The sequence below is a fragment of the Symphalangus syndactylus genome, chromosome 8 (genome assembly GCF_028878055.3).
Source record: "Symphalangus syndactylus isolate Jambi chromosome 8, NHGRI_mSymSyn1-v2.1_pri, whole genome shotgun sequence".
Taxonomy (NCBI): domain Eukaryota; kingdom Metazoa; phylum Chordata; class Mammalia; order Primates; family Hylobatidae; genus Symphalangus; species Symphalangus syndactylus.
In genome coordinates this window covers 121,027,584-121,048,413 of record NC_072430.2, presented here as the reverse complement: position 1 = coordinate 121,048,413, position 20,830 = coordinate 121,027,584, and the positions used below count along the sequence as shown (strand labels likewise).

Below are 20,830 nucleotides of genomic sequence, written 5' to 3'. Positions count from 1 at the left end.
AAGACCTCAAGCCTCCAAGGCCACAATGACTGGCTCCAACATTGGTACCAGACTTAAGCTATTGCAGTGTTAGCCCCATTAGAAAAAAGGTGCTTCTGTGTGTTGCTAAGCTGAGAATGCAAGTTGGAAGCTCCTGGCTGCCCGAGCTGCCACACTTGAGTAACACCTGCTTTGGAACAGAGCAAACAAACAGAAAGCAGATCTGAGAGAGGAGAGCAGCCTGATGAGATCTTTAGAGATGCTGGATTTTCTCTTACAGGCACTGAGAAATCTCTTTCCTTAAGCTAGTTTGAATTGGGTTTCTGCATAGCTGCAATTCAGAGTCCTGATTAACCCATGGAATTTGAAACCAATGGTTACAATAAAGCTTTGGTAACAGCACACCTGGCTGTTTAATGCCTAGACTCCTCTAAATTTTCATCTATCCGTGGAAAATAAAAGTTCATAAAACAGGAAGCATCTGAATGCGGTCTGTGGTGAGTAATGAAATTTGAGCAAGAGAGGAAGAGAGAGGAAGGTCAAGAACCTACTTGACTCCAGCTCTCTGAAAGGGCATGAGATTAGACACGAGCTTGGGGTCCACTTCAGAAAGGTCTGCCTCTGGGACATCTGGCGTGAGACTGAGAGATGTCTTCTTGAGCTGAGAAGCAAACGCCAGGGTGAGGGTCGTGGGCAGAGGGTCCAGCTGAACTTGTGGGAGGCAGCGCACCTTTGCAACTGAAAAGAAGAACAGAAGCATATGAGCTGGAGTGTTCATGCCCAAAAGATTTAGAGAAAGAGGAGCTTTGGGATATATATATTTCCTTCCAATGATGCTGGTCCTAGGTCCCTATATAATGGGTGGAGAAATCTCTTCTAGTCAGGACCATTAACCCAAATGGGAAAAATAATTTACTTGGGATCTACATGGAAATGAAAGCAAATGAATTGCACTGACCTTGCTTTTTGAAAGAATGTAGTCTCACCTGATTTTAAACTTCAAAAAAGAGGGAAAAAAAAAAGCCTTTATTCAATAGAGAAACAGAAAAAGAATAAACCAGAGAGATAAATAAAACACATAATTCTTGGGAGAAGGAGGCTGAATTACAAATTAAAAATGCAGAGAAAAAATGACAGACCAAGAGACCCTTGGCAGTGGAACTACCGTTAAATCACTAACCACAGCCTGCTGTCCTGAGGGCTGTCACTTTCAGGATGTTCTTCCCTTTTATCATTTTCCTTTGAAAAGTCTAATTAGAAGAGTAGCCATTATTTACAGATCGTCAATTGCTCTTTATCCTTTACCTTTTCAAGGGCACTCTGGGAGTCAGAGTAACCCACCAAGAAGCTAATTGTCCTCCGGTATCCAGTAAAGGAAACTACAAAGAGAAACTGGGTATTATTTTACTTCTATCCAATATTATTTGAAATAGTAAGGCTGGTTCTCTATTTCATACAGTCATGTGTGATCATACGTTTTCTCAATACCCTCACAAGTGATTCCAAAAGTCTTTTGCCACAACCATCAATTGGTTACCACTGTAAATACTGATGTGAACGTGCAGGGCTGAGCCATCTACTGCTACCTCCAATTGCTTTGTATTTTCAATATATTTAAGTCCATTTCTCTCTTCCACTAAATATAAGTATCAGTTATTTCTGGAAACAGTTTCCACAAAAATAATCACCATGAGAGGAAATTAGGTAAGGTTGATGGCTTTAATACAAAACAGACTGTCCATATTGATGCAGAAATACATTTTATACCTCCAAATTAAATATGAGCATGTTGATTTCTGCACACTTCAGGAGGCTGAGCACTCCGTGTGCTTTCAGAAACCATTTTCATTTTAATTCTAGTGATCCTCAGAACTCAAATACCTGATGAAAGCTAAGAAAGGGCTGACGAACTGGCTGGTAGAAAATGCAGGGCTTTGTAAGCATTATGTTCCTTCGGCCATTTAAGAGGAATAAAACCAACATCTACCCTGTCTCCTACCAACTACTGTCTCCCAAATCCTATGCTGCTAGTTCAGACATCTCAGTGTCCCTGAGAAAGCCACCATTCCTTGACAACGACTGTCTCTACTGTCCTTTCCCTGGTACTAGGAGATGACAGACGTGCTGTCTGGCTTCATGAGTCATCTGGAAGTCATTTCTGTAAAATAGCTCTTTGCCAGAATGCTACTAGCCACATAGCAGAGATGCTAATGTTTTCAAATAGCAGCTGACAAGACAAGATTGTTGAGAACCCTTCTGGACTGACAGCAAGGGGAAAACAAAAGGCCTATGCCAGTTTCACTGGGGGCAAAAGGCCTGAGTCACTTAGAATAGAGGAGGAAAGCTTAGATTCTCCTTACTAGAGAAAATAACTCCCACTGCTTCACCAATGAACACTCACATACTCAGGTCTTATTGTCATTTCTTCATTAGTTTCCTATGCACATGTTCACTAGCTCAGGGTCAACGATCTAATTTCACTCGTGAGGAAGGAGAGCATGGGGTGAGGAAGGAGGTGGGCATTCCCCAGGTTCACAGTACTGGTGGAGAAATCGGAACTAAAGTGGAACTGGGCTCTATTCTCACCGCTTTTCCCTCCCCAGCTTCTTAGTATAGCTGGCTTCTAAATTTTATAATGGGTCACGTTACAAAGGCAGATAGCAATTTTAGTCTTATTTCTGTCACTGACCTTACTGTAACCCTGCAATGCTCCCAGTAAGGAAAGCCACTGTTTCCTTTCTCTGGGCCCAACCTTTTCTCAGTCTATGAAATAGGAATATCAGTCTTATCTTCCGTGAGACACTGTCATGATGAGATAGCAGGTAAAAATTCTAAATCTAGAATCTTCACTCAGGATCCATGGAATCATCTTTATCAAGTGCAAAATCTTATTTGTGACCATTATGTGCATTTTTTTCTGGGTGAAGAATCCATTCTTTTCATCAGATATTTCAAGGAGTCTGTTGTCTGCAAAAGATCAGGAACCACTCTACAATGCTATCTGAGTCACAAGTCATGGTTTTTCAACACTACATTTATCTATTAATGCTGTAAGTGTCCTGCTTTTTGTTGTTCCATAAAAGTCAAAGACTTTATAGCTAACATATGTGTGTTTCCTGGTTGAAAGACAAAGGCAAGAAGGAAAGAACTCACTTCTATTTTTCTTCAAAAATTCAGCTTTTGTGGCCGGGCACGGTGGCTCACACCTGTAATCCCAGCACTTTGGGAGGCCAAGGTGGGAGGATCACTTGAGGCCAGGAGTTCGAGACCAGCCTGGCTGACATGACGAAACCCCATCTCTACTAAAAATACAAAAATTAGCCAGGCGTGGGGATGTGCACCTATAATTCCAGCTGATAATAGCAGGAGGCAGACAACTTCCTAGGCAGACAGGTGTGGGTCCACAGTGAAACCCAACCTTCAAGCCAAACACAGACTGAAACCGGAAAACCAGGCTGTCAGTTCCAGGTGGAGTCCACAACCCAGAATGAGAACTTCCTCAATGCCTTTTAGCCAATTGAATGGTGCTTTTTCCAGGCCTGCCCATGGTCCAATCAGCACACACACCCCCATTCTGAGCCCATAAAAACCCTGGACTTGGTCACACGTTGGGACTACCCACTTTGGGTCCCGTCTCCACTAAGAGCTGTTCCGTTGCTCAATAAAACCCTAGTCTGTCTTGCTTACTCTCCAGTTGTTCATGTAACCTCATTCTTCTTGGACGCAGGACAAGAATCTGGGACCCGCTGAATGGCAGGTGAGAAAACGGCTATATCACACTCCTGGTCTGCTTGCCAAGCTGCAGGCAGTGACATGCTCCTGTTTGTTGGACCACAGGAGTGAAGAGTGGCAACCTTTCTGGAGCCCAGACCTTGGGACTCCCTGAGCCAGAGCTGTGACACGCTGTAACACCCCCTTGGGGCTCCATGGTTGCTGGTGTCTTCAAGTTTTTGGGTACCAGCACATTCCCATCATCCAGATGCTGGTGCCCAAGGCAGAAGCTGCTTGTGGTATGCCTAGTCCAGCTGCAGCCTCACACGGAGCTAGTGCCTGTGCCACAGTCTGCAGCTGCCCGCTCCGCTGCAGCAGCTGGCGCACCTGGCTGTGTGCTGTGGCCAGACCCTACACTCACTCGCTCACACACCCTCCACTGCTCCATGCCTAGCTCGCCCATGGTGGGTGTGGAATCTGGACTGGTAGTGTGAGCCAAGCGCAGTCTGCCAGGTCGAGTGGGCAGAGCAAGCCCAGTGGCAAGCCCGGCTGGTAAAGTGGCACCAAAAGGATTCTGTGTAACAGCTACTTGGGAGGCTGAGGCACGGTAATCGCTTGAGCCTGGGAGGCAGAGGTTGCAGTGAACTGAGATCATGCCACTGCACTCCAGCCTGGGCGATATTGAGACCCTGTCTCAAAAGGAAAAAAAAATTCAGCTTTTGCCAAATAATTCCCTCTAAATCACAAGTTCCAAATAGTAGCAGCCAGAGTCTCAAGATCAACGTGAACCATCCTTTCTGCTTCAGCCAGCATTTATTAAGTTATCATCTCATATTCAAACCTAATCGTGTAGTTCACAGCAAGTTTTGCTTAAGGAACCAAAGGCTCTTCCTTTATATTTAATTCCTATGTCAGGAGAGCAAATAGAGATTAAAGACCACCCTTTTTTTTACTAAAGGGACAATGGGACCCAGAATATTTAATTATTTACTCAATGTCACACAGTAAATCACATAAGAAGGAGACAAAAGGAAGGAACCCAGTTTTTCCCTCACATTGAAGCCCTAGCCTGCCAGGCAAGATGACCAATGACTCAGAGCTCCCAGGGTTGGCTCGTGTCTGTCCTGGCCTGATTGGTACCCACAAATGACTCCTTCCTTGGTTTGGGAGGCCCAACAGGCCATCAGGATTAGGAGTAAAGCAGAGGAACATAAGCCATGCTAGCTGCAAACCCAATGCAGAATTGTTACAGCCAGATAGATAAGGGACTGGTATTCTGGTACAGTCTGAGATATCACCATATTTCCTTTTTCCAGGCATATTAGAATTTATTGCCCCATCTAAGCAAAACACAGAGAAGAAAAATGATAAACCCAAACTGGCTTCTTCTTCTTGCACTTATGCTGTCTGTACACATATCCCTTTTCCTTGGTCAGTCTGTAAAGTGCTTGTTAAAATGCCGAAGTCCCTGGCCTTGACGTCTGCCTCAAACAGAACTCTATGATGAAGTCCATTCCCAGTGAGACTCTCCTACCTTTCTTGATCATCCCATCCAGTTCTAGAAGTACACTGAGAGCCTATTCTTAGAAGTAATCTATGGTCACTTCCACCTAAGCTAAGCAATCCTAGCTCACTTCTGATTCCTAAAGTCTATGTACCCATGCTTCTAGCACTTCTATGACAGCAGGAAGGTTTCACAGGCCTGGGAAATTTCACTATTGCTGCCTCACCCTTATGGCAGAAGAGGCCTGGCATTTGTCTGGGCTGTCATAAAGCCAGTGGATGTGGACAAGGCTGCATCCTCACCTCTACTCACCCTGTACTCAAGCATCCCACCATAGCAAAGGGAGGAGAAGATTCTTCGAAAATACATCAAATTCAAGGTGAATTATTAAAGCTTAACAATAGCATGATATAAAACAAGTAAGGAAGGCTTCTTACTTAGTTTACTGTGCTCTTCCAAGAGAAAGCTCCACTTCCTGGTCTTGACATCTGCAATGACAAGAAATAAATAAGCAAATAGGACACCCTGCCCTCCTGCTACGTGATCACACTTACTCATTTATTCCTTGGCTTCATAAACTTCCATTAAGCTTAGACAATGTGGCAGCTGGTCCTGTATCTAGCACTGCAGATACAGAAATTAGGAGAGTACTTTCCCTGGAGGTTTCCCCAGTGTACTAGGAGGAAAAAGAGGCAGAGATGCTGACAACACTGGGTTGTAAGGGTTGTGATAAAAGGTGCCACAGGATACATGGCTGGGGAGGGTCTAGCAGGTCAGAAATGCCCTGAGTGACAGGGGTGGTAACTGGAGCTCACACCTAAGCAGCATTCATGTTCAGCCTGGCACTGTGCCAACACTCAGTGGCACCCTCTCATCTGCCCCTCCCAAGTCTGTAAGGTGGGCTGTTGTTAACTCCATTTTACACATGGGAAACAAGTTGCATGTGGTCAGTGGTCAAAATGCCAAAGTTTCAATTTCAGCTCTGCCTCTTGCTAGCTATGTCACCTTGGGCAAGTCACTGTAACACCTCTCCCTCAGTTTCCACATCTGAAAAATAAAGATACTACAGCTCCTACCTCAGGGGTTACCGTGAGGATTATGTGAAATTAAAGTAAAATGCTTATAAAAGTATGACTGGAAAGCAACGAGCACCTCAAAAAGCCAGTTGTTATGAATTATTGTTAGTGTGATTATTATATCATCTGCTAATCAGCAAAGTGTGGTATAAATTACACACGATATCACCTAAGAAAGGTGAGCATCTTTCTACCCAATGGTGGCTCATTCTCTAAATAGAGGAATTTCTCTACTAATCTATCTTTTGAAAAATCAAGAAAGCTTGGTCTCAGTAAATGCTATCTGGGCAGCAAAAGTTCATTCTTCACTGTATAGTTCCTTCAAAAGCAAGGTGGTCAGAAAAAGGCATCATGGACACAGAGTCAGTTTCAGCAAAAAGCGAGGTCGTCCAGGTACAACCTGATGGAAGGAACAAAGCAGACAGACTAATCTTAAATGCAGAACTAGAAGAGGAAGGCCCTTCCTGACAACTTGATTCTCACAGTGGCACAGCAGCAAACAGGAAAAGCTGTGAACAACAGCTAAGGCAAAGGAACCAATCACGGTTTTTGGACCAGTATCAATGTGAGCAGGATCAGTATCAATACCTTCATGGTACCCACTCCCAGAATGCAGACCATGTCAGAAGTGTGATCTCATAGGCCGGTGATAGACACATATCACTGTATTTGCCTTTTTTATTTTTGAGATTGTCACCCAGGCTGGAGTGCAGTGGTGCGATCTAGGCTCACTGCAACCTCTGCATCCTGGGCTCAAGCGATTCTCCTGCCTCAGCCTCCTGAGTAGTTGGGATTATAGGCTGGCACCACCACACCTGGCTAGTTTTTGTATTTTTAGTAGACAGGGTTTCACCATGTTGGCCAGGTTGGTCTCGAACTCCTGTGACCTCAGGTGATCCACCCACCTCGGCCTCCCAAACTGCTGGGATTACACGCCACCACACCCGGCCTGTATTTGCCTTTTAAGGGCCACCCCAAGCTGAAGCCGAACATCCGAGGGGGCAGGAAAGGCAAAGGATCTAGACTGTCGTGGAGCAGCTCATCTCACGACCTGCCTGGGCCTCGCACAACTCCCCTGTGCCCTGCTCACCAGCCTGCCCTCATCAGTCCAAACTCCATCCATCTAAGGATGATGACGTAGCAACCAGCATCAGCCTCCTCCGGAACCCAAACCCTGATGAAAGCTCTTGTTGAGCAAGCAATTCTAGAGGCTTCTTCCAGAATGATGCTTGAATGTGAGGTCTCAAAGGCATGAGGTTTTAAGTATTTGAGTTCTACTTGATTAAGAACAAGATTAAACCAATTCAAGAATGGGGAAACACTAATCCATAAAAACTACATAGTTTTTAAAAAACAATGTGGCCCAAGCTAAGAATGACACCCACGAGTCCAGAATCTATAGCTGCTTCTCCTCTATTCTGACGGGGGAGCTTTTGAAGAACCTCACAAAAAAAATAAAGCGAAACGGCCAGGCGTGGTGGCTCATGCCTGTAATTAATCCCAGCACTTTGGGAGGCCAAGGTGGGCGAAGAAGTTTGAGACCAGCCTGGCCAACATGATGAAACCCTACCTCTACTAAAAATACAAAAATTAGCCCAGTGTGGTGGCAGGTGCCCGTAGTCCCTGCTACTCAGGAGGCTGAGGCAGGAAAATCGCTTGAACCCAGGAGGCAGAGGTTGCGATGAGCCAAGATTGCACCACTGCACTCCAGCCTGGGCAACAGAGTGAAACTCCATCTCAAAAATAAATAGAATAAAATAAAATACAGCAAAACTATTCTGCTGTGGCCAGTAGATGTCAAGACTGGCTTATAATTAGGGTCATCTGAAGATTAAAAAAAAACAAACAAAAAACACCCCAACAATGTCCAAGCCCCACCTCCGACAAAAAAAACATCTCTGGGTAAGAATCAGGCATCAGTGCTTTTGAAGTGGCCCCGTGATGCTGATGGGCAGGCCGAGAGCAGAACTACCAGCATTTTCAAACTGTGGCAACATCACCAGCAGCAGCACCAGCACAGGGAACTTGTGAGAAACGCAAATTTTTGGCTCCACGCTCAAGTTCTAGAATCAGAAACTCCAGTAGTGGGGCCCAGCTAGCTGCATTTTAACAACCCCTGCAGGCGGTTCCCTGCATGCTCAAGTTTGAAAACCACTAAGTTTGCATATGGAAAAGCATTTATTTTTATGGCAACCACCTGTTTTTCTGCTCGGCAAAGGCCAAAATAAAAACAGATGGGTTTTAAATGGCTGAAGCAGGAATTTACCTGCTTCTACCAAGAAGATATTGACCAGGGGGAAATTATGAGGTCTTCCCTTTGGGAGGCCTTATGACAAAACAGCCGCCACTGTATGTTTACTATCTGGAATAATTAACATGTCATCTTTCTATAGGAAGAGGAGCAGAACAGGAAGTCTTTCCCAAGAAAGTAATTTTTGAATATTCAAGGTAGAGAAAAATACCCTATGTTGAGATCACAGACCACTACACATTCTGGGAATCAGACAAAGACCAATTACTTGCCATATCTTCTGGAATCCATCTGTTTAAAAAGCACAATCAGGTCCTGTGAATAACTGATGTCTGCCTCGAAGTAGGCCCTGGAGATGAGCATGCATCGCCCTTTGACAAACGAAAGGGATGGAGCTAATGGAAGTCCGGCCTGTCCCTCACTGCTGGTGGAGGGTGACTCGCTGCTGCCATAGGCCCATTCCAGAGGCTGCAGGTTGACCGTTGGGAGGCACTGGGCTGCTTTCACTGCCAAAGAAGAAGAATCGAACTGAAGTGATAAAGCAGAGGACTATGATGTGGCTTTGAAATACAGGCAAGGCAAGAGGGAGAAAGTGGGGAAGGGACATGGTCAAGAGGCAAGAAAAGGCACTGTTAGATTAGGAAGGCTTGAAAGTGTTTTTTAGTTGGGGCTTTGGGAATTTCAATATTTGTTGAATGTAAATTTCCATCTCCTTAAGTTTCTTTTTTTTTTTTTTTTTTTGAGACATGAGACAGGGTCTTGCTCTGTCACCCAGGCTGGAGTGCAGTGCCGTGATCATGGCTCACTGCAGCCTCAACCGCCCTGGCTCAAGCCATCCTCCACCTCAGACTCCCCAGTAGCTGGGACTACAGGCGTGCACCACCACATGCGGTTAGTTTTCGTATTTTTTGTAGAGACAGGGTTTCGCTATGTTGCCCAGGCTGGTATCAAATCCCTAAGCTCAAGCCATCTACCCACCTTAGCCTCCCGAAGTGCTGGTATTACAGGCGTGAGGCACCATACCTGGCCTCCCTACATTTTTCACATCAAAACATTTAAAATTCAGAAATTAACAAGGGGAAGAGGAAGCTCGCCAGGATGAATAAACTTATTAGATAATTTCTGGCATGGTGTTGGAGAAGCCACTGAAGTCAGCACAACACAAATTACCCAGTTAAGCCCACTCCTAGGTTGCTACTCTGTCTACTGCTCAGAGAACAAAGGAGTGAGGACCAGGATCACCAGGTCACAAACACACAGTTCTGAACACTATTTTATCTACTACAGATGCATTTTATAATGAACAAATCCAACTATGTAACACTAAGCTGTCAATAGACACACACTGGAGTGAAAGGCAAAAACCCTGAGTAAAGAAATATAAAAGAGCTCATGCTTATAAAAGTACTAAGAACATAAAAGAAGAGGATAGAGATGTTGCCAATTCAAAACGGGAGGAAAAAAACTAAGAAACATTTGAAGAAATGTTAACCTTCACAAAAAATCAGAAAAATAAGAGACTTTTTTACTTCTCGAATTTGCAGGATGAGAAACAATCAGACATCCATATTGCTAGTTGGGAATAAAACCTTCTGGAAAACAATTTGGCAATTATAGCAAGAGCTCTAAGAATAATGATTCAACTTCTGGAAACCTATCCCAACTACCGATTGAAAATACAGACAAAAACTTACATACAAAGGTGTTCCTCTACAGCTTTAAAACTGGAAGAACTGGCAGCAAATTAAAATCAAGCAGGAAAAAATAAACAACAACAATTTAAGCAATGTATGACACATTCATAAGACAGAATGTTATACCGCTATCAAAATTTATTTCGTACTAAAAATTCTGGAAAAGACAAAAGTAGTTCAACAACATGAAACCATTTCTTGAAGGTCAAAATGGCCCATTATGATAATGGACACATTTTCATCACTTAGAATTAACTGTTAACATTCAGTAAAATAAATATGCTTTATGCTGGACCATTAAATTAAAAGGGCAAAATAAAAATTATATGCATATGTAAAACTTTATATTTTAATGCATAGAAAAAAGGCTGCAGGGAATGAAACCAAAATGTTAATAATGGTTAGTTGAGTGGGGAGATTACGGGGGATAGTTTTTCTTCTTCACATGTCAAAATATGTTCTACAGTGAGTATGTGGTAGGGTTCATGAAGCCAAATCCAGAGATATACCTAAAGCAAAATGACAGAAAGACTGACACAGAGACAATTTTATATGGTTATACCGATAAAAAGCCAATCCTGACACACAATCATGAACCTATCTGAAACTTAGAAATACAAGGAGAAATTCACAAATCCATAATTATGGCAAGGAATTTCAAGGTTTATCTCAGCAGGCAAAAGGTCAAGTGTGTAACACATTGGTAAAGATGCAGAGGAGCCAAACAATCAGAAAAATTCATCTAAAAGCTATATGGAGAATTTTTTTTCTCTTTTGTGAGCTTCATTGAGAAGTATATATGGAGAATTTTGTACCCAATAAACATGGTTGTCAAAACATGTGGAGCATTACACAAAGCAATGATAGTCGGGCACAGTGGCTCACACCTATAATCCCAGCACTTTTAGAGGCTGACGCAGGTACATCACCTGAGGTCAGGGGTTCAAGACCAGCCTGGCCAACATGGAGGAAGCCCCATCTCTACTAAAAATACAAAAATTAGCCGGGCGTTGTGGTACACACCTGAAATCCCAGCTACTCAGGAGGCTGAGGCAGGAGAATCACTTGAACCTGGAAGGCAGAGGTTGCAGGGAGCCAAGATCACGCCACTGCACTCCAGCCAGGGCGACAGAGTGAGACTCTGTCTCAAAAAAAAAGTAACGATATCACACAAAAAACCTAAATGAATCTGCAAAAGCAGCAGTCATCTAAGTCACCATGCACCGTGGTCAGAACAAGAATAAAAAGACAAAACAAACAACTGCAACAGGGGAAACCACTGGTTTAAAATCACCAGCAATGAGAATACCGGGTGTCAAAATCTGCAATCTTTATCCAGAGCCTTGGGTCTCCCTGTTCCAACAGCAAACAAATCGATTAAAAAATGAGCCCTCGCTAGACGGACCTAGCAGCAGCAGTGTTATGGGTTGAATTGTGTCCCTCCAAAATTCATGTTAAACACACAGCACAGGACCTCAGAATGTGATTGTATATGGAGATACGGCCTTTAAAGAGGTTAGCTGTTCAAAACAATGAGTTCACCAAGGTGGGCGATAATCCAATGACTGGTCTTCTTCTAAGAAAAGGGAGAGACTCTAGGGATTTGCACACACAAAGGAAAATCCACACAAGGACACAGAGAGAAGGCAGCCACCTGCAAAGCATGGAGAGAGGCCTCTGAAGAAACCAACCCTACCAATCTCAGGCTTCCAGCCTCCAGGACTGTGAAAAAATAAATTTCTATTGTTTAAGCCACCCAGTCAGTGGTACTTTGTCACGGCAGCCCTCGCAAACTAACACACTAGCAGCTACCAAAGAAAGATATCGCCTAATGTACACATTTCAAGAATTGGAGGCCAAGGAGAAAACCAGGAAATTCTACAGGGAGCTGTCCCATCACCGGCCCAAACCACCCTTCCCAGAAACTGTACTGGTGCCTCCAGATAATCCTATCTCATACCCCAAATCTGCAAAGTGACCATCTTTTCCCTTCTTAAGCTGGGGGAGGAAGAGAGGGTGTAGAAACGGCAGCTGGGGGAAAAGAGTAAAATAAATGGAAGATGAAAACACACGGGGCTGACGCTTTGACACAGGTGTGCAAGCTTCATGTACCAGGATCAAGTGACAAAAACTTTGGTGTATGACAGTTTTCTCAGAAGACAGAGGGACGTAACCAGGTGCTGACTATGACCAGACTCTGCATTAGCTGGAACTTGCTTGGCCAATGCCCCCTCCTTGCATTTTTGAGTAGTTAGCTGCACAGAGAGTACTCTGAGGATCTGTGCTGTTTGCTGAACTGTTACCTTCCTGGGAGCAGGGGCTGGCAGGCTGCCTGAGCTGCCTGTCACTGCTGGGGCCAGCGTAGTCTGGTGGGAACATGTAGTCTGAAGTCATACTGTCAGGGTTTGAATCCCAGTTGTACAACTTATTGGCTATGTGACCCTGTGTTACTGACTCATCCTCCCTGGACCTCAGTTTCCCCATCTGTAAAATAGTCATTATAAGGAATAAAAGTTAGCCTAAGGGGCTTAGAATAGCCTAATGCATAGCGAGCATCATTTAGTGCTAGCTTTTGTTAATATTACCAACGGCCTTCACCCACAGAGCTGCCTCATTAGGCTAGACAGAGTGGGAAGGAGTGTGGGGGGGTGCCCTCAAAGCTTTCACCACCTGTAAAGCTATGCACACCATAAGCTAGACTACATGTGATACTCTAAAGATTTTCAGCACCAGTGTCGCCCTCCATGAGAGACAACCATGTGTCTACTTACTCAGGGCACTATAGTCATTCATGCTGAAGTTCCAAGTCTTGGTGCCAGGATCTGAAACAAAACAGAGGGCTGATGACTGTTGACAATTTGTACTTAGGCACTCAACACAAGCTTGTCTTCTAAATGAATGAATGAAGGACGCCAAGTTCAAAACAGCTGACCAGCAAGCCCCCACTGATCTATAAAAACCTCTGTAGAGGACAAATAGTAAATATAGACAATTCTTTTATTCCATGTAGTGGAATCCAACTCAGGCCCTGGGAAGTTATGAACTTCACCTAAGAGGACTGAGGGCAGAGTTAGGACTAGAATCCAAGTTCTCCAGGTCGTAGTGTGGTCAGGCAAAGCAGTATGAGGAGTAATGGCTCTGGGCTGTAATTGAGCTAGTCACATCCTGACGCTGCCTTTCCAGACCAATGAAACTGGGCCTGTCACTTAATCTTGCTGAGCCAGTTCCATCGCCTCAAAAACTAAAATAACATCTACTTATTTCAAAAAAACTGCTGTTCAGCTTAAGTGCTACAATGCATATAAAGCACCTGGCAGAGGAAGCGTCTTCTCAATAACATTCAACCGTTCTCCAGATGGCCATGTGACAACCATCAAGTTTGGCAGCTGTTTGAGGGAATGACTATTATGAAGGGAAACACAAGCTAAAATTGAAAAATTGTTAACAACTGGATGGACAGAATGTGCCAATGCACTCTCTTAATATTTATGAGAAACTGTTAGATTAAAAGAGACTCCAAAAATAAGCAAAAAAAAAAAAAAAACAAAACAGCTGAAGAACAAAGACATTACCATAACTCTTGCTGGGCAGGCTCTTAAACACTGCAATGAGTTCCGCATTGTACCCAATCAACACCTGGAAACGATCGCCGTTCCTTATGCACTTTCCCTTCTGAGAGTTCACTCCTTTTTGGACTGAGGACCCTGACTTCTGTTGGAGTCTTCCTTCTGTCCTGGGCATTACATTCTCTGAGCTAGAATGGACGTAAGAAATGTTCTGCCCTGAGGTGGAGGCTTTTGCTGTCTTGGCCTCTAATTTAGCATCCCTGCGAGGCTGTCCAGAGGAATGAGTTGGTGTCTCTTGGGAACTCTTTGCTTTGGCCAGAGGCTCATGACTTGGGTTAGCAAAGGGTGTGAACCTGATCTCAGGTGAAGCCTGAGCATGACCTTGACCTAACTCATAACTCAAGAGCTGTTGTTTAGGGACCTCTGGAGGACTTTGTGCCAAGGGAGGAGAGATTCCAGTGACAGCCATTTGACTACATGGACTGTGGCCTGGGCAGGCTGTGGGCATTTCTTCTGGCTTTTTCCATATTCCCTTTGCCTGAAAACTGTGGGAATCATGAGGTCTTTGGTCAGCATTAGATGAGCTACTGAGATTCTGGTGCTTGAAAATGACACCATGGCTCACTGGCTTACAAGACTCCCTTGGGAAATTTTGGGATGGGCCTTGCTTGGACTGGAATGGGTTGCCAGCAATGGAGGTGCCCGAGCTAGTCCTCTGACGCTGTTCTGCCAATAACTTCTCAGCTCTGCGGGCCAGAGCCTTTTGTCGATTCTCTTCAATCTTTTTCCTCTGCTCCTCTGTAAGAGGCAAGGACATTTTCACAGAGAACTGCTTATGCAGGAATGTCAACCTTTAACTGGAAAGTTGGCAAAAGCTGTGGAAGAAAGTAAGAAGAATGAAATGAACATTACATGTATTAATTGCCATGCTCCAACCATGATTTCCACAAGCTTTTGTCCCAGAAAATGCATAATCAGCACAACTGAAGGATATATTAAAGTTTCTTTTATAATTGCACACGCACTGAAATAGTAGGTAGCAAATGCTGCAATAAAGATCCTGATGAAAAAGCAAAAGCAGGCCAGGTGTGGTGGCTCATGCCTGTAATCCCAGCACTTTGGGAAGCTTGAGGCAGGCAGATCACTTGAGGTCAGGAGTTTGAGACCAGCCTGGCCAATATGGTGAAACCTCATCTCTACTAAAAATACAAAATTAGCCAGGCGTGGTGGTGCACACCTGTAATTCCAGCTACTTGGGAGGCTGAGGCAGAAGAATTGCTTGAACCTGGGAAGCAGAGGTTGCAGTAAGCCAAGATCGTGCCACTGCACTCCAGCCTAGGCGACAAGAGCAAAACTCTCAAAGGAAAAAAAAAAAAAAAAAAAAGCAAAAAGCAAATCCAAAGCTAAAAAGGCATTTCAGAGGCAATATTTCTCTCCTTCCCATGGCCCACCCAAGGTGAGTTATCAGAACCTAAGAAAGTTATGCAGTGCAACGTGAATCCATCAGATAATGAGAAAGGTGACATTTTTAACCAGAAAGCATAATAGATTAGACTGAAATAGACCAACCAACCACATACCATGGCGTGACACTTGTTAAAATAGTCTCTTTCCAACCTAGAAGAAGGAAAAAAGCATTAGCCTCCCATAGACTGCACACTAAATTCTCCCCTCACATTCATCCCTTTTTATCATTCCTGGCAAATCAGTCTGCCTGTGGCTCAATGCAAGCCAGAGCAGCTGGCCTTAGTACCTGACTTCCAAAACACAACACAAGGAGCAACTGACTGACTCTCCTGGGAAAATAAGGGGCAGAAAAAAAAAATTATGTGTTCAGTGTGCAAATTAAGATGCTACATAAGGATGTAAACAAAAAAAAGAATAAAATTACTCTGTAATCTTAACAGCCATCAATAACCACAGTTGAAATTAATAATTTAGAGTATATAGTTCGGATTTTTTTTCATCCATAACCAAATGGCACATATTTAGGAGACATAAGAATTTATTATAAAGTAGGATAATTGTAAACATTCCATATTGCACCCTGATTATTTTTTTCCATGAATTTACCCGGAACATTTATTTTCCTATGAGCTGAGACATTTTTACAATATTTTAGAAGCAGAGGGCAGGACACCAATTTGTCTGGCTTGGTTCAGACTAAATAGCCTGCATCTAATGTAATACTGTGTAACAGTTAGAATGATGATGTAGGGGTACTCCAAAAGCATTGCTTAGGCCTCTGGGCAGCTATAGGGTTCAAAGGTTTCCTTCCCTACTGGGGCTCCCTTTGGCCAGAACCCAACCCCTCTCTCCCCTCCCCCACCACGAAGTATCTATCCCCAGAGAAATTCCACCTTCTCCAACCATTAGCAGTTAGGAAGGGGTGAAGAGGTTAGGGAAAGGTTTTGGAGGTGCACAGCAGAAGCCCTCAGTCTCTCTGGGTAACACACTCCTGCTTAAGTTTCCAACCAGGGATCTCCTGCACCTCCAAACTCCCCAGATCCCAGGCCTGGTAAGCTGTCTCCACTAACCAGGGAGACTCGGCCATAAGACCCACTGATCAGCCCCAAACCATAAATCCATTCCGCCACATGGACGCCCCTCTTCCTCTCTAGGCAGGGACCTCTGCCACCCCCCGGCATTTCGGGGCGCGCCTCACCCGGCCTCAGGGTAAGCGGGCGCCACGCCCCACTCCCACCCCTACAGTCTCCACTTGGATTCACCCTTCCCACTTCCTCCTCCAGGCTGGCATTGGTCTCGTCCGCCTCCGCCGCCTTCCTGCCAGTCTACCACATTCTCACCCAGGGAGGCCTAGAAGGCGAGCCGCATTCGACCCCTGCCCTGACCCCAGGCGCGACTCCAGAGCCTCCCGAGCGGGGCCGGTCTTCCGAGTGGACGGTTAGGCCATGGGTATTCAAGCCCTGCGAGTTCGCCCGCCTTATTGTAGCGGCCAGGCCTGAAGGGCTCGGCCACCGCTGAACTACATTTCCCAGCAGGCAACGCGGCCGCAGTTTCGCTTCCAAAAGTAGGAATGATGAGACGAGAACGCGAGCGGGGCTGCAGGGTCTTCCGGGATTTGTAGTTCGGGCCGGCAGCCTGGCGAGGAACGGGAGCTGCAACGTCATGGGCGGGGCGAAAGTGGTGCACCTTGGAAGTTGTAGTTCTCCAGAGGTTTAGCCAAACGCTAGGTCCTGAAAGCCTGGGACATTGAGGTTTCCAAACCCGGAGTCTCCCGTCTCCAGAGGGCATCCCAGACAGCCATACTAACTTGGCAGCTCTTAATAAAAAGTATCTCCCCGGGGCATCCATTCCTGGTATTGCTATACTTGCAATTTAAGCCCCACCCGCTGCGCCCGGCTGCCATCATCGTCATCATTGTAGTCATCAGTCATTGTGTTTAGGATAAATATGAGTTACCTCATTTAACCGCACTGCAACCTATGGAACACATTCTTGTCCCCATTTTACAGAGGGGGAAACTGAGACAGCTATTTGATAATATTTCTCAAGGCTTTATTAAGCTAGCTTGTGATTCTGATTCCATAGCCCCTCCTCTTGAGAGAAGATTAGTCATGAGACTTTGAGTCGCCTTACCCCATCCTGAGCACCAACATCCTGAGCCATCCTGAGCACCACTGGTGATAAATATAATATTTCTGTATCAGTGTGCATATGAATGTTGCTATTGTTCTATTTTCAAACACGGCTCATTTAAAAACAAACAAGTCTACTAAAGGATTTGGAAAAATGGACCAGACATGCTAAGAAAAAGGAAGCACAGCAATGTGTGTAGTTTGATTTTTTTTTTAATCCTTACCTGTACATGTATGTAAACTCATAAAGGTCTGGGAAGGAAACTTGAAAAGTCACCAAACTGTTCAGGAGCAGAGTGGCATGGAATACACTTTTCAGCTTTTTAGTCTCTATTTTTCAGAATGATTTGAATTTTCTAAAATAATAATGTAGAATTTGTGTGACTTTTGAAGCAATAAATAATCTCCCTTCCTCCTTCCTTGCTTTTTTTTTTTTTTTTTTTTTGAGACAGAGTCTCACTCTGTTGCCTAGACTGAGTGTAGTGGTGTGATCTTGGCTCACTTCAGCCTCCGACTCCTGGGTTCAAATTATTCTCCTGCCTCAGCCTCCCAAATAGCTGGGATTACGGGTGCGCGTGGCCATGCTTGGCTAACTTTTGTATTTTTAGTAGAGACAGAGTTTCACCGTGTTGGCCAGGCTGGTCTCGAACTCCTGACCTCAAGTGATCCACCTGCCTCAGCCTCCCAAAGTGCTGGGATTACAGGTGTCAGCCACTGTGCCAGGCCCATTTTTCTTAAATGACAAAGACATTGCCTGTCTTAGGGGATCTGTGTGAGGTTTAGTAGTAGAAAGTATTCAAATCTCAGCTCTACACCACTTATTGACCTGACATACCCAGTGACTGTGCCTCCATTTTCTACATCTGTAAAGTAAATGTAGAAAACAATACCACCTTGGTAAATCTCCTTGTTATTAGAATCAAAGCAAGGTATTATGAGGGGAAGTGCTTAGTGAACTGTGAAATCCCAGAACAGGTAAGAGAGGGATGTTGTTATTATTTGAGGTAAATCTCTTATATCGTCCATTTCTCTATACCTCGTGCTCATTTCCTACTATATAGTGTGAACAGAAACTAGTTAATGAACACCTGTCCCTGCCTTTCCTGTCTCCCAACAGAGTCAGTTAATTTGCTAAGAAAGCTGGGTGCTGTGCACTTGACTCATGTCTGTCACCGATTCATAAGACCATCACTTCACTTTCCTGGGCTTCAGTCGTCTCACCTGTAAAATGATATCCTGCTTTGACATATGCTAAGAGGGCCTGTGGACCAGTGGATCCTAATGTTAGATCCTAGAATTCTTATAGAATTTTTCTTCCAAAACTTAATCCAATAATGTTTAGTCAGTGAAATCCAAAAAGCTGGCAGATACCACCATAAGGGAATCCAAAGATGAGTAAGGTCCAGTTTTTCTCCCTCCAAAAGGTTACAGTATTTGGAGAACAGAAGACAAATAACTAGAACAGCCAGATTTAACAAATGTCTCAAATATTTGTCCCAAATATTGTGTGGGACATACTTACACTAAAAATGGATTTCAACATATCTGAAATTCAAATGTAACTGGACATACTGTATTTTACTCAACAGCCTCCTATTATTAGTAGCTCAGGACTTAGTTGAGCAACAAGCAAATATGCATTGATAGATGATTCATGGATATATTGACACATTGCGTTTTAAAGCTAGAAGGACCTTTAGAGACCATCTGGTTTCATAGGTGAGGGAATAGAGGCCAGATTGGCTGCCAGTCCATATGGCACCTGTGTTACTCTGCTCAGGCTACAAAAAAAAAAAAAAAAAAAAAAAAAAAAAAAAAAAAAACCCACCACCATAGACCGGGTGGCTTAAACAACAGAAATGTATCTTCTCACAATTCTGGAGGCTGCAAAGTCCAAGATAGAGGTGCCAGCTGTTGATTTCTGGTGAGGAGTCTCTTCCTCTCTATGTCCTCATGCGGTGGAGAGGGAGAGAGCATAGCCCCCTCTCTTGTCCCTTCTTAGGACGCTGATCCTGTCATATCAGAGCTTCGCCCTTAGGACCTCACTGAACCTTCGTTCCCTCCTTGCAGGTCTTGTCTCCAAATATGGTCACAGTAGGGGTTAGGGCTTCAACATATGAATCTCGGGGGGACACAGTTCAGTCCATAGCAGCACCTTTGTGTGTTGTAAAAACACACCCCTTTCTCCCAGGAAAGCAGCCTGGCTCCAAGACCCACTGCAAGCAGAGCATTGCCAGCCCCCAGTGGGGTGCCCCGGCCAAGTGGCAGTCTTGCTTCCTCCCCAGAAGAATGCCTCGATTTTGCCAAAGCTACTTCCTTAGGTGGAAGAACATTGATTTCCCATCTCTCTTTGGAGTAACCATCCCTCCCCAACTTCATGCAGACTTGGGAGAGTGTTAATCAGGGGGCCTCACCCTCGGGGAAGGCAGTGGATGCAAGATACGAGGGAAAACACCAGACCCCCTTCTTCTGGGAACTTAATCTGTAAGGATATGATACGATGATAAAAAGACAACTGAACTGATATAGCCCAGCAGTGGCTTTGAATGGAGCCTGTTCCTTAGTTCCTGACACCCAGCTTTGAGAGTCACCCTGACCCTGTTATTCCTGAGCCTTGATTTTGATTTTGCTATTCTGTGAACTGCCCTTAGCCTTCCAATGAATTCTTTATTTTTATTTTTGGAGTGGGAGACTCTAATTAGCCAAAGTCAGTCTCTGTTGCTTGCATCCAAAGAACCTTGACTTCTTTTTTTTTTTTGAGACGGAGTCTCGCTCTGTCACCCAGGCTGGAGTGCAGTGGCACGATCTTGGTTCACTGCAACCTCTGCCTCCTGGATTCAAGCAATTCTCCTGCCTCAGCCTCCTGAGTAGCTGGGATTACAGATGCAAACCACCATGCCCAGCTAAATTTTGTATTTTTAGTAGAGATGGGGTGTCACCATGTTGGACAGGCTGGTCTTGAACTCCTGGGCTCCAGTGATCCACCTGCCTCAGCCTCTCAAACTGCTAGGACTACAGGCGTGAGCCACTGTGCCTGGCGAAGAACCCTGACTTCTAACTGTCAAGTCAAAGGAGTTTTATCCTCCTTCCCTCCATTTTCCTTCCTTCTTTTCATCCTCCTCTGAAATATTCTGAACTCTCAATAAGCTGAAAGTTTAGGGTAAAATACCGGTGCAAAAAGGCAATGTTTACAAAAGGATCCAAATAATGTGAATTTGTCATTCTCAGGTTCAACAAGTCCCTTAGGATTCCACAACATCATCTCTAGGTTATCTTGGATTCTTGATCCCTTGAGGACAAGAGTTGCATCTAAGACATATTCTTCCTAGTCTATAACTCTTAATTATCCACCTTGTATACTCTGGGGTACTCAAAGTGTAATAGCAGCACCACAAATACATTTCCAGAGAATCTATCTCATTTTCTTTTCTTAACCCATAAAATGAGATT

At 44.4% G+C, this 20,830-nt stretch overlaps 1 protein-coding gene across 6 annotated transcripts in view; it reads right to left on the bottom strand.

Annotated features, from left to right (window-relative positions):
• SMARCAL1 (SWI/SNF related, matrix associated, actin dependent regulator of chromatin, subfamily a like 1) overlaps positions 1 to 16,880 on the bottom strand; it is a 70,920-nt gene extending 54,040 nt beyond the window's left edge. For 2 of the 6 annotated variants that reach the window (XM_055290557.2, XM_063645697.1), the window contains exons 1-7: positions 16,589 to 16,880; positions 15,362 to 15,398; positions 13,788 to 14,656; positions 12,987 to 13,037; positions 8,794 to 9,027; positions 5,632 to 5,682; positions 531 to 717 (exon numbers count right to left, since the gene is read on the bottom strand). In XM_055290557.2, coding sequence (XP_055146532.1) covers positions 531 to 717; positions 5,632 to 5,682; positions 8,794 to 9,027; positions 12,987 to 13,037; positions 13,788 to 14,598 — 1,334 coding nt within the window. In that variant the 5' untranslated portion in view covers positions 14,599 to 14,656; positions 15,362 to 15,398; positions 16,589 to 16,880. Of the gene's footprint in view, positions 1 to 530; positions 718 to 5,631; positions 5,683 to 8,793; positions 9,028 to 12,986; positions 13,038 to 13,787; positions 14,657 to 15,361; positions 15,399 to 16,318 lie in introns of all 6 variants that reach the window. The other 4 variants (XM_063645694.1, XM_063645696.1, XM_063645693.1 and 1 more) reach the window with 3 other exon arrangements.
• Positions 16,881 to 20,830: the final 3,950 nt, after the last annotated feature.